This window comes from Thamnophis sirtalis, unplaced genomic scaffold (assembly GCF_051295495.1).
Source record: "Thamnophis sirtalis isolate CommonGarterSnake01/CBP01778 unplaced genomic scaffold, rThaSir2_p1.2 scaffold_6, whole genome shotgun sequence".
Classification (NCBI taxonomy): domain Eukaryota; kingdom Metazoa; phylum Chordata; class Lepidosauria; order Squamata; family Natricidae; genus Thamnophis; species Thamnophis sirtalis.
In genome coordinates, this window is record NW_028261386.1 from 104,981,885 (window position 1) to 104,996,232 (window position 14,348).

The 14,348-nt window shown below is 37.5% G+C and overlaps 1 protein-coding gene across 2 annotated transcripts in view; it reads left to right on the plus strand.

The window, feature by feature from the left end:
- The window catches only part of REV3L (REV3 like, DNA directed polymerase zeta catalytic subunit), an 83,297-nt gene that overhangs the window by 44,073 nt on the left and 24,876 nt on the right, over positions 1 to 14,348 (plus strand). Inside the window, exons 15-19 of one of the 2 annotated variants that reach the window (XM_087718638.1) lie at positions 4,485 to 4,573; positions 5,428 to 5,553; positions 5,842 to 6,040; positions 8,741 to 8,832; positions 9,496 to 9,623. In XM_087718638.1, coding sequence (XP_087574764.1) covers positions 4,485 to 4,573; positions 5,428 to 5,553; positions 5,842 to 6,040; positions 8,741 to 8,832; positions 9,496 to 9,623 — 634 coding nt within the window. Of the gene's footprint in view, positions 1 to 4,484; positions 4,574 to 5,427; positions 5,554 to 5,841; positions 6,041 to 8,740; positions 8,853 to 9,495; positions 9,624 to 14,348 lie in introns of both variants that reach the window. The other variant, XM_014055138.2, reaches the window with a different exon arrangement.

The window sequence follows — 14,348 nt, forward strand, 5'->3', positions numbered from 1 at the left end:
ATGGTGGGGAGCTCTCTTGGAATCCCGGATGGCGCAGGGGCGTTGGACCTGGTTGGATCTCCAACATAATATAAATTGGCTGGAACTGCGAGCGATTCACTTGGCATTGCGGCACTTCAAGGACCATGTTCAGGATCAAGACGTCTTGGTGCTGACCGACAACATGGCGGCGAAGGCCCACGTCAACCGACAGGGCAACACACACTCCAAGACTCTTTGGACCGAGGCGATGGCTCTCGGCACCTGGGCTGAAAGCCATCTTCGATCGCTCAGGGCAGAGCACATCACAGGAGTGAACAACCATCAAGCTGACTGGCTCAGTCGGGCCACGGTCGAACACGGGGAGTGGAGCCTTTCTCCGAAACTGTTCTGGGCCATCTGCTCCAGGTTTGGCCATCCGGAGGTGGACCTATTTGCCACACTGCAGAACGCTGAGGTGGATCGGTTCTTCTCTCGGTTCCCGACTCAGGGAACGGAGGTAGTCAACGTGCTTCGGATTCAGTGGCTGGAGGGCCTGCTGTACACCTTCCCTCCTCTTCCCCTTCTCCTTGGGGTAGTTCGGAAAGTGATATCAGAGACGGCGGAACTCGTCTTAGTGGCGTCCTACTGGTCGCGCCGGGCGTGGGGTTTTTTTAATATAATTTTTTTTTTCGAAACAAACAACACATAAAATCTTCCTTCTTTACATACTGTAGAAAGTGTATCAGTTGGTTACAAAAGGCTTTCATGCATCTCTTCCACAGTCATCAAGCATAATTCATATTAGCTCAAGTATTTTAATTCAGATATTTATACATGTTACCCTTATACCTCAATTTTTATTTGACTATAATTGTTTAAACGTCCATAATAAAATATGCCAAGATTTAATACATAACCACATACTGGCATTTCATTTAATATTTCTAAAATCCTCCAATAACACTGAATCCTTATGTCCTATTCTAGCTAAACATCCATAATATTTAATAACAAACTTTTCTAACCCTCCTTTCCAAATCACTGTTTTCAATTTTCATCCAGTTTCCTTATATTGTACCCGTACATGTACATGTACATATACATGTACATATACATATACATATACATATACATATACATATATTATCATCATTATCCCTCCTTTATTTGACTATATCCTGTATCATATCATTTTCCCCCTAATAATCAAAACTTAACTGTATCTAACTTAGTTATTTTTTATTAACCTTTGTTTATAATCCAAAAGGATTTCTAATCTTCTTTTCATGCGTACCATTCAATATTCATATCCAATTATTACTTATCATAACACTACACATTGTATACATTATTATCATTATCAATTATTCATTTAACTATATTATCACTAAATTTCACTAGGTTTAACTAGTGTTAAGTTATATTCTTCCATCTATCAACCTGTATCTTTCCAATAACAAAACAATCTCATATCTTCTGCCATTTGTGGTACCAATCCTCTAATCATCTTCTTGATCAGCTTTGTATGGACTTCTCTTAACAACTCCTTGCTTATAAGATCTCTCAAAAAATCTTGATATCCTCTTTCTGTTTCCTTATTCAATTTGTCTTTGATTGTCAGTTGTGTTATCAATACTTTTGCTAATGGAATTTCTTTAAGTCCATAGATTCTTTAATTTTATCTTCTTCTATATCTTGACCTTTGGAATAGATTTCCTCTCCATTTAATTCCTCTTTCTGTATTCCATTCTTTCCATTTTCAGGAACAAACCAATTACTATAGATATCAGCAGGTTTAGTTTCCTTATATTCATTTTTCCACTTCATTTTTTTGAGTTTCAATCACCCTGTTTTGCATTTGATGAACATTTTCAATTTTTTCATCATATTTTCTTGTTATGTGTTCTAGGTATTCCATATTCCATTTAGTTCTGAAAATATATTTTGCAAAGTTAAGACCTCTATTTTTTTCTTGATGTTGAGTCATTCTAACAAACACAGCTGCTCTAGCTTGGAAGATTAATAAAATTAAAGCATAGATTCACAAAGAACGTTATTTTCACTTTTCTCTGGTTGAAAATACCCTTCAAAGGGACATCTGTGTGCTCTTATCAGTCTGTAGCCAAACAGTAAAACCTTGTGCCAAGTCAAAGCAATCCATGAAAGAAAGAAAAAAGTTCTGTTTTGAATACACAAAACTCCGATCAACAAAACCTCCCATCCTCCTTGTATTTCAAATTAGAAAAAGAGGTCCAATCTTTAAATGAATTAGAAAAATACCCACAGCAATAAAAGAGGAAAACTTTAGTCTGTAAATTACAGAGTCACAAGGAGAAGGTAGCAGAAGAAAACTTAATCCATCCGTTTCAAAAAGTTTGCATAGATTCGATCCATGAAAATAACATTTAAAAAGATAACCACTGTCCAAAACCATTCCAAATTTAATTCCGCCGCTTGATTCTTCTATTTTTCAATTTAAATTGATTTTTGAGTTTTTATAGGCAGTCTCTTTTTTAAAACAATAAAAATTCCTCACCAGCTGGAAACACTTTCTCTTTCCATGTCTTTCCGTTTTGGAGCTGCCCCGACTTTGTCAGCCTTGGCTGGATTTTTTGCCGCTGGCTTGAAAAACTTCTCTTGCTTTTTTCAGGGATTTTGCGGTATCCCCGAGATCAGCAAGATGCATTCTTCCTGTTCACCGTCACTTTGGGACGGTTTAGGTCCGTTTGGACCACCCACTGGCAAAAGTGTTGGCTGTGGTCTCAGAGCATTGAGACCGCACAACCATATCGTTGCGACATTGGCTCCTCCCTCCCACGCCAGGCGTGGTTTGTAGACCTAATGTGCCTATCAGTGTCACACCTGTGGAGGATCCCGGAGAGGGATGTGGACTTCAGATAGGGAAACCTGGTGCATCCTGAGCCACAGTGGCTGCAGCTAACCATGTGGCGATTGAGCAGGAGCACCTAAGGGCCGCCCAGCTTTCACAGAGGGTAATCTCCACAATTGAGGCTTCATGCAAGAGTTCCACCACTTTATGATTTATGATTCCACCTGGCGGGTCTTTGCAGAGTGGTGCCTGGGAGCAAATCCTTGTGAGGCTTCGGTATCGCACGTCTTGGAGTTCCTCCAAGATGGATTGGACAAGGGGCTCTCACATGGCACCCTCAGGAGACAGGTGGTGGCCCTCTCCACAATTATTGGGACTTTCCCAGGTCCCGTTAATTAAGAGGTTTTTGAAGGGTGCGGGGAATCTCTGTCCCCCGGTAGTCCACAGGTTTCCAACATGGAGCCTCACTACGGTTCTCCAAGCAATGACAGGAGCACCATTCGAACCTCTGAGGACGGTTGACCTGAAGTTCGTAACCCTTAAGGTAGTGTTCCTTGTGGCGGTCACCTCAGCAAGTTTCATCTCTGAACTGGGGGCGTCCTCCAGGTCGAATTTTTGTACATTCCACAATAATCGGGTCGTCCTGCGACTGGATCCTATTTTTGTTCCCAAGGTTAACTCCCTTTTCCACAGGTCGCAGGAGGTGGTATTACCGGATTTTTGTCCGGACCCGTGTCATGATAGGGAGCGCCTTTGGCACCAACTGGATGTCAGGCGTGCCTTGCGAATTTACCTGAGGCGCATGGAGAGTCTCAGGAAGTCTGAGGTGCTCTTCATTTCCTTTTATCCATCTTCCCTGAGGAAGAAGGTGTCCTCCTTGGCTATAGGAGGTGGATCAAAATGGACATCGCATTGGTCTATGAGGTTCAGCACCTTCCAGTGCCCCAGGGCATCACAGCACACTCCACCAGGAGTGTGGCTACCTCGGCGGCCTGGGCCACACAGGTGCCTATTGTGGAGATTTGCAGGGCAGCTATGTGGGCATCCCCGTCTCCCTTTATCAGGCACTACAGGTTTGACGCGTTTGCATCGGCTGATGCAGCCTTTGGTCGTAGGGTGTTACAACAGGTGGTAGCGCATGAGGGGCCCAGGACCAATAGTGCCCCCCCTAAGAGACGTTAACTTGGGTATGTCCCAATCCTGACTAATCCTGCAAAATTCCTCCAGAAAATGACAGTTGGTCTTACCTGAATTGTTGTTTCAGGAGGTTTTGCAGGATTAGCCAGGTTCCCGCCCTAGAGTTAGTCCAGGGGTTGGGGGAGTTCAGGGGTAGGATGTGTTCCCTTATGATTTGTTTTCAGGTGTTTTGCAGTGGTCTTGACTCATTGAAACTGGGAACCAGAAGCAAGGAGCACAGAGGCGTGGCTTCATATTAACTCTGTCTCAAGGCCAATTGCACATCACAATAGCCAATCCTGGCTAATCCTGCAAAACCTCCTAAAACAACAGTTCAGGTAAGACCAACTGTCATTCTGTCTTGAATTGAAGTTAATTCAGAGTTGTATTAATGTAATTTGGTCTTATAGTTTACTTGTTTTGTTGGTGTGCATGCTCATTATATTTTAAGCTGCGTAGAGCTGTGTAACTGAAATGCATAGAAATTTTTACAATGCAAATTAATATTTTTTTTCAGCCATAGGACGAGATATTCAAAAATTTAGTTCTAGACGAGGAAGAAATGTTGATGCACTTCGTAAAGTACTTTTAACAACACAAATTAAAGTAAGAAAAAAATGAAACGTTATGCTAACTTGGGTTTTGATTTTTGTCTTTTAAGTTTTGTTTTAAGGTAGTCCAGCTTCATTTCATTCTAGATTAACTTCTTTGTAGAAGTTTATATGATAGGGCATTCTGAAATGAGCCTAGTAGAGTAAAATAAATACCTTTGAATACTGAAATTTCTTAGGAATTATTTGTAAAATGACTTTCTGTGATCATATCAGAAATCACTTTTAGGTTCATTTCTGCTGACTTAATATGAAAACTTGTTGCTAGCTGTTACACATAAAAGTATGCATTTGAAAATTCCTTTAAAGATTACACTGATGGTGAACATTTAATGCTTTTTGGGGAACTTAAACGTTCCATGTTTGAAGAACACCTTTGACATATTGAGTTTGACCTTTTTGATTGAAGGATGTGCTAATAAGCATTAGCAACAACCTAGGAAACAGTATGTGGTATAGGTTGCAATTATGTGGCTATAACTATGGCTTTAAATGCTAAAACCACAGTATTACTGATGCCGTCAGTATTAGCTGTGCAGCTTCCCAGTCTTTTGTAATCAACTATAATTGAGTGCAGCATATTGAAGAGGGAAGTGTACAAGCTTTCCTTAGCCATGTGGTTATTTCAGAGATATTTTCCAGGTGTAAGTCTTGTTTTAGCAGAAAGGTGCCCATTGGAATTGTAAAAAAAGCATTAGAAATTATAACAATATGACCATGATTTTCTGCCTGGAACATGACCTGAGTATTTATTTATACACACTAGTGAATAAGATTTTGAGAATTAAATTATTTAAATTATCAAAAAATTACCCTTAATTATTAAAAGTTTGTTGTTTTATTTAACAGAACCAGTTCACTACTATAAATACTCAAAAGAAAGAAACTTCTCAGATTGAAGGACCATCTTTGAACAATTCTTATGGTTTTAAAATAAGTGTACAAAACCTGCAAGAAGCAAAGGCTTTACATGAGGTAAATCATTGTTTAATTGAAAATGCTTTACATATCCAATAAATGTTTCTCAGATCATTTTTGAAATTTTCAAAATGAAAGTACTTAAATCAAGATTGGTGAATATTCCTAGGCACTCACTAATTTATCCATTACCACTAAATTACATGATTTTATTGATTCCTGAAAAAGTTCACATTAATCACCTAAAGGATAAACTCAAGCTTGATTGTTGAAAAAGGCTTTGCTTATAGTGTTTTATTTTAAATTGTTTTGACAAGAGATAATAATGTAAACTTTTCTGTGTAGGTACAGTATCTTACACTGCTAAGTATGGAATTGCATGCTCGAACCAGAAGAGATTTGGAGGCGGATCCTGAATTTGATCCTATCTGTGCTTTATTCTACTGCATCTCATCTGACACACCATTGCCAGATACTGAGAAAATGGAAATCACTGGTGCTATAGTGATTGATAAAGACAGAGCAAGAACTATCTCAAGCCAAGGTCCTTATTTCATTTTATTTTCTTTAAAATGATTGCCAATATTTTCAATTTATTGTATTTAGATATTAATAAACATAATAAATAAAAATGTGGTTTTGAACAATGTTTGCTAGTGTTTAAATTCATGTCATCTCATTGTAGAATCATGGACTTATAGTAGATGGTTTCCACCTTATATCTTTTTATGAACATTTGCAAGGGCTATAATGCTTAACACTTACCTAAGTATATATTAAACAGTGTTTAATATCTTGTAGCATGCTCCTGCAGAAGTCCTGAAGATATATAAAGAGGAAAGCATATCCTAGATGGCAGGCCTCAAAACTCTTGTACTGAACTAGTCCTTTTTAATTTCCTGGGACTGTTCAATTTTGGTAATCTGTCTTAATTGGTTTGAGTAAAGATAGAACATGGAATATGTTATATGTTGCATAAGGGTTGTTGTGTGGTTTTCTCTGATCTTTGTAGGGTCTAAAGAGGGCCCTTATTGTATTGTACCTTTTTGGCTTTGTTTAGACCAGTGATACTCAACCTGTGGCTCTAGAGCTGGATGCTCTTGAGGCCCTACAGGCGGCTCTCGCAGTGTAGGCATCTGATCGGCGCTCCACTCTATCAGGCAGCGCGGGGAGCACTGACCAAAGGACCGGCAGTGTGGGAGTCACTGAAGTACCTCCTCCCATAGGAGGAAAGCGAAGGAGCTGCTGGGATCCCCCTGCCAGGTAAGAATAGAAATCACTCCAGCCCAGCAGCCATGAGAAAGAATGGGAATCCTCCCTTTTTTTCCCAGCAACCAATAAGAAACAAGGATAACAGCAATGGGGAAAATGATATGCCATGACATGTTTCAGTAAATATTGTATGTGGTGACAAATACCACCAAAAATTAGGTAGCACCATGAGGAAAAGATTGCAATATTCACGTTTGATGTTATGCTCTGCAACAGTTAATGGTGAAGTGGCTCTCCAGCTGTTAAAGGTTGAGTACCACTGGTTTAGGCTAGTGAAAAAAAAAACTAAACTTAATTACAAGAATAAAGTAATAAACTCTTAGATTTATATTCAGTAATTATGCTATTATTAAGGTTCTGAATAACATAATGTAACATGATAAAATATATATTTCATCCACTTTTATTTCTGGGTATTAAGTAATTCCTATTCTTACCTTTAGCATCCTTTGATAGCATTTTTCTTTAAAATATTTAATTTTAAAGCAATAGATTGATTTTACTAAATTATGTCTTTCTAGAGGCTGCCTTCAGAAACTGAAAAGAATACATATAGACTGAATTCAACAATAATAGGTTTAGCATATTTTCTTTAAAAAACAGAAGTTGTATTTAATGTTGCAGAGTTATTAATACTGATTTTTTAAAGATACTATTGGCTGACAAAGTAAAATCTTATTTGTGATTATTCTACCATAAACTTTTTAAATTCTAAAAACACATTGACTAATGTTGGACCATTACAACAAAAATCATGATCAAATTGAAATAGAAACATCTATGAAAGTGTTTCAACCTCAACTTGATTTGGGCCATGTATGAGTTGTGTAGCTATTTAAAAATAATTTACTTGAAACTAGAAGTAATAAATGTGTTTTTAATTGTTTTGATGTGATTATCAATTAATTTCTAACAATACTGAATATTTTTCCATTTGTCCTATGGGCAGGCCTTAGGTTACATAATAGTTGCCTGAAAAGCCATGTTTCATAATGCTCACTGATCATTCCTAATCTCACTTGATTATCCTAGTCCTGCATTGTCCTCAAGGAGAGTCTACCCTATCTTTACCTTGAAATGTTCATTAGCCACTTCTATCTAGAATCATCCCCATCAGTTTTGTTTCCTGCCTAAGTGAAGAATACGTGGGTAAAAGATAGTCCATGAACTTTTGTATAAGAGAAAGTAAGGTGCTCTCTGCATAGAAAGTTTAGTACTTGGATACCAAGGCAGTTTTGTTAATAAGATCTATATTGATTAATATTCTACCTCTTTGTCATGTGTAAGACCAACAATATTTAAATGGTGCTTATTGATAAGAGATTAATGTAGCTTGGTTTTCTTCCTCTGAATCAAGTATATTCGTAATGTAGAATAACAAAGATTGGTAGCAGGAATTAAAATCTAAGGAATTTTTTTACTATCATTATAGTACATTTTTCTAGTATAGATTAATGAAATGGTGCATATGAGGATTTATTGTGATTCATGTTTGTGAAATTTTATAGCATTTGAATGTTAGAAAAATCAGTGGTATAGCATTTTAAAAAAATCAAAAATGTGTATGCTTTTCAATATAATAGAATCAAATAAAATGTTTGACATGAACTTGAAGAGCCGAGGTGGCGCAGTGGTTAAATGCAGCACTGCAGGCTACTTCAGCTGACTGCAGTTCGGCTGTTCAAATCTCACCGGCTCAGGGTTGACTCAGCCTTCCATCCTTCCGAGGTGGGTAAAATGAGGACCCGGATTGTTGTTGGGGGCAATATGTTGACTCTGTAAACCGCTTAGAGGGGGCTGAAAGCCCTATGAAGCGGTATATAAGTCTAACTGCTATTGCTATTGTTCATGCTTTGTCTGCAGCAGGTGGATGAAGGGGGAGTGCCTGGAGCACAATTTGTACTGCTCACTGTCAAAACTGAAATGATCAAGTTTTTCTTAAGAAATAAATGCATTTCAATTTGTTTTTCAGGTAATAGAGAACATGCCCCTTTGCTTGCAAGATCTGGTATCTCAGGGTTGGAAGTCACATATGCTACTGATGAGAGAGCACTTTTCCAGGAGGTAGTGAATATTGTTAAAAGGTAGTATTCTGTTTTTATTTTCAGCTTATACATTTCTGATTAATTTTGTTCAACTTTTGGTCTCCCTTCTCTTTTTTATGTGCCCATATTTTAACAGTTTTATTTTTTGTAAAAGTTTGTTTTAGGTCTTCATAACATATTTATCTTTTAAGGTATGTTTATTCAGGTCTCTAAACCAGAATTCACATCAGTAGTACTGAAGTTGTAATATCCCTAAGATGCATGTGAAATCTAGAAAACTTCTTACTGTCTTACGAAACAACTTTTAAAAAATCTACCAATAGGCAGGAAAGGGGTGGTTTTTATGACAACTTCATAGCAAAACTCATTGCTCCTTGTGATACAGGCAAAAATAAATAGGTAGGCATGAATTTTTTTACGTATGTCTTCTCCAAAGCGAAACCTCTCCGTTTCCAAATTCCGTTTGGTGTATCATTTTCAAGTTCCTCACATGCTCTTATAGCATCCTCTGATCATGCACTTATAGAAGTTCAGATGTGTCTTTCTTCAAATCAACTGCCAAAGCTTTGAAGTCTTATTGTTATCCAGAAAGCTAAACTTTGAAACTTCTGGCTGGAATACATTCTCAAGGAAAATGTGTACTAGGCAGAGTACATTTGCAATTCTCTCTCTCTCCAACTAGAAAACTTCTGATGAGAATGGCATTGACCAAATCCAGGAAACCAGAATACTAGAGTTGCTGAAAGCAACCAGCAAAGGGTGGGTCCTGACGAAGCAGCGGATTCCTGTTCAGAGAAGACAAAATTGCAGGTAAGGAAATTAATTTTATCTTTCTCTTTTTTGGGAATCCGCTGCTCCGTCTGACTTACAAAACAACTTGGAAATAGCAAACCAATTCTGTTCTTTTAATTTTTTAAAACCTTCCACCGTTTTGGAAGTATAGGAAAAAATATCACTTGTCTGCATAAAAAAATCATTCCAAACAATAGAACATTACAATTTTTCTTTATCTCTGAAGATCAACAAATGAAGACTTGACCGCTGAAGGCTTCACTGAATGAAGAAAGCACACTGATTTCTCTATCATGAAAAAGGCAAACCAAACATCTGGGTTGTTACCTGGTAAACGCTTCTTGAAATGCTGCATATCAGCTTCTAGGGCTGGCCAATGACTGGACTATGATGTGTACCTTCAGATAGTTTTGATTCAATATTTTTACTGTTTGAGGGATAAAAGTTACACCCCCTCTAAAATTGAATTAATGCAAGATTTTGTCAGTGGTTTCATTTAGCAAAATAATAATTCTATGTTGAAATGTATGAAATTATATTTCAAATAAATAACCTCCTGGATTTGAGTATATTTGAATTATTATTTTCCCCAACCCATTATTTTTGGCTACGACATTAATTTCATTAAATATTGGACAAAACAGTGTTCAAAATAGCTTTTGTTGCTATAGTTATGAATTATTATCATTACTGCAAATTCAATTTTGTTCGATTTAGTAGAAATTAGAGAACTCTTTTGAATGAGGCAAAGACACAACTTAGAATATGTTGATTTTTACTTCCTTGTTCCAGTCAGCTTCCTATAAAGATCATTCTATATTGTTTTGCAGATAAAATAAACCATTTGTTAATGGTTTAAACTATCTGTAGTTTGAAGGCTAGGTAATTTTTGAACGTGTATGTTTTCATTCCTTTGAAACAACTTCGGGTCTGACCTATTAAGTGTGGCTTATGTTGCTCAACCTAACAACAATAGTTCATTTTAATATTGGTTAGTGAAGCAAGCTATTTTAACCTATAGTTTACAAAGCTTTCTTGTTCCCTCCTATTATTGCTAAAAATATGATATTTTTTATTTGGGTAACACATTAAATTGTGATTAGTGGAAATGAAAATTTCATAGCTTTACTAGAACAGCAGAGAGGAGAAGAAATGATCAAAATTCACTACAAGCGTATAATTCTAATATACAATATAATCTTTGATGGCTATGAACTGCATGTGGAGGTCGTCTAGTCCAACCCCCTGCCTAGGCAGGAAACTAAGACATTTCAGACAAATGGCTATCCAACATCTTAAAGACATCCAGTGTTGGGACATTCACAACTTCTGGAGCCAAGCTGTTCCACTGATTAATTGTTCTAACTGTCAGGAAATTTCTCCTCAGTTCTAAGTTACATGTCTTCTTGATTAGTTTCCACCCATTGCTTCTTGTTCTACCCTCAGGTGCCTTGGAAAATAGTTTGACTCCCTCGTCTTTGTGGCAACCCCTGAGATATCGGAACACTGCTATCATGTCTCCCCTAGTCCTTTTCATTAAACTAGACATCCCCAGTTCCTGCAACCGTTCCTCATATGTTTAGCCTCCAGTACCCTAGTCATCTTTGTTGCTCTTCTCTGCACTCTTTCTAGAGTCTCCACATCTTTTTTACATTGTGGCAGCCAAAACTGAATGCAATATTCCAAGTGTGGCCTTACCAAGGCATTATAAAGTGTATTAACACTTCACATAATCTTGATTCTATCCCTCTGTTTATGCAGCCTAGAACTGTGTTGGCTTTTTTGGCAGCTGCTGCACACTGCTGGCTCATATTTGAATGGTTGTCAACTAAGATTCCAAGATCCCTCTCACAATTACTACTATTGAGCAAGGTACCACCTATACTGTACCTGTGCATTTTGTTTTTCTTGCCTAAATGTAGAACCTTACTTTGTTCACCATTGAATTTCATTTTGTTAGATAGTGCCCAAAGTTCAAGTTTGTCAAGATCCTTCTGTACCTTAAACCTGTCTTCTGGGGTGTTGGCTATTACCTGCCAGCTTGGTGTCATCTGCAAATTTGATGAGTTCCCCATTTATTCCTTCATCCAGATCATAGATGAAGATGTTGAAGAGTATTGGGCCTAAAACAGAGCCTTGGGGTACTCCACTGCATACTTCCCTCCATGAAGATGCAGTTCCATTGAGGACTACACGTTGAGTGCGGTTGGTCAGCCAGTTACGAATGCATCCGGTGGTGATGCTGTCTAACCCACATTTTTCTACTTGTATCTAGTAGTAGGTTATGGTCTACTTTATCAAATGTCTTACTGAAGTCCAAGTAAATTATATTGATGACATTCCTCTGGTCCACTAATTTTGTCACTTTGTCAAAGAATGCAATAAGATTAGTCTGGCATGATCTGTTTTTGACAAACCCATGTTGGCTTTTGGATATTACTTTGTTTATTTCTAGGTGTTCGCTAATTCGTTGCTTGATTATCTTTTCCAGAATCTTCCCTGGTATTGAGGTCAGGCTGATAGGTCAGTAGTTTCCTGGATCTATTTTTTCCCCCTTTTTTGAAGATGGGAACCACGTCAGCTCTTTTCCAGTCCTCTGGCAGTTCCCCGGTTCTCCAGGATCTCTGAAAGATATCGTTCAATGGTTCTGAGATCTCATCTGCCAGTTCCTTCAGAACCCAGGGGTGTAATCCATCCGGTCCTGGTGATTTGAACTTGTCTAGGGTAGACAGGTTCTCACTTACCATTTTCTTCCCTATTTCAATTTGTGTTCCTAATCTGATTTTTGTGGTGTTATTTTTGGTAGGTTGGACTGTTTTTTTCCCTTTGTGTAAAGGCAGATGCAAAACATGAGTTAAATAGTTCTGCTTTGTCCCTGTTGCTTGTCACCTTGTTGCCATTTTCTCCCAACAATGGACCAATTGTTTCCTTAACTTTTTTCTTGTTTTTAACATGTTGGAAGAAGTGTTTTTTGTTATTTTTTACTTTTGTGGCAAGCCTTTCTTCATTGTGAGCCTTAGCTTTCCTCACTTCATCTTTACAGGCTCGGGCTATTTGCTGATATTCTGCCTTAGTTATGTCCCCCTGTTTCCACTTTTTATAATTAACTTTTTTGTCTTTCAATTTGTCAGAGAGTTCTTTATGCAGCCATGCTGGTCTCTTTTGGGAGCTGTTATTTTTCTTCTTCATTGTTATTGTATACTGGGCTTTTATAATCTCATTTTTCAAAATTTCTCAAGCTTCTTGAGTTGTTTTCCCCTTGAGGATTCTCATCCATGGAATTCTTCCCAAGCTCTCTCTAACTTTATTAAAATTAGCTCTCTTAAAATCCAATACTCTAGTTTGACTTTGTTCTACTGCTTGTGTTTGGATAATGTTGAATTCCAATATTGCATGGTCACTTGCCCCCAGGGTTCTTATGGCTTCAACACCTTCTATCATTTCTTCTTTGTTAGTGAGAATTAAGTCTAATATGGCCGATCCCCTTGTTCCCTTCTCTACCTTTTGGGAAACAAAGTTCTCTGCTAGGTTTGTTAGGAACCGGTTGGATCTTCCACTTGGTGCAGAGTTTGTTTCCCAGTTGATATCAGGGTAGTTAAAATCCCCCATTACTATTGTGGTGTGCTTCCTACATACCTTAGTTAGCTGACTAGCAAAAAGTTCATCTACTTCCTCTGCTTGGTTGGGTGGCCTGTAGTATAGACCTATGGCAATGTCATTCCCCCCTCCCTTTAATATTGACCCAAATGCATTCAAGATAGTTCTCATCATTGTTGTGCTCTATTTCTGTAGAGATATAGTTATTTCTTATATATAGTGCAACTCCACATACTCTTTTATTTGGTCTATTTCTATTTCTAAGACCTACATCCTACTTTAAATAAATATCTTAGAATTTCTGAGAAAGAAATTTCCCTCCCTTTTATTTGGTCTATTTCTTTTAAATAACTTAAATCCTTCTAGCTGTATGTTCCAATTGTGGGTTTCGTCCCACCAGGTTTCTGTAATGGCAACAATATCATATTTGCCCTCGTTTACTTGAATTTCTAATTCACCCTGTTTATTTCTAATACTCTGTGCATTGGTGTATTGACATTTGAGTCCATTTAGTTAAGTTAAGTTATTTAGTTAAACTGCAGTGGCTTTCTCCATGAAGGTTTTTAGTTTGTAAACTCAGTTTCTGTGAATTCTGTACCAAGTAGAACTGAAAATGGAATTTAAAAGCTAATAGCTACTTCAGTAGTGACCTTTTTAATGTGAAATAATATTAGCAATAAACATGTAGCATTTCTGTAGTCAAACAAGTTACATATCTTAATTTTAAATTCTATTAAAATTTAATGAGAACTTTGCTTGTCTTATAAGGATGTTGAAATAATTCAGTGAATCCATCATCACATTAATGCAGATAAGATTTTCAAATAATAAAGTTGGACAAATGTGTATGACATGATTTAAATTTCATATAAACTTCTTCTGACCTGTGTCTTAGTGAAATTTTGGCAAAGTTTGCAAACAAATAAGTAAAACTATTTTACTTTAACTGTTTATTTACTTATATATATCAGTCTTATTTACTCATTTAGACTATGGCTCATCAACATGTCAGTTGGGAATCTTTTATATGATTGGTACAACATAATTGGAGAAACAGTCTCGTACATGATGGCACGTGGAGCCCTCAGCTCCGGTGCGCCAGCTGATTTTTGGCCTTCCGGAGGGCCGGGGGAGGTCACCCTCCCC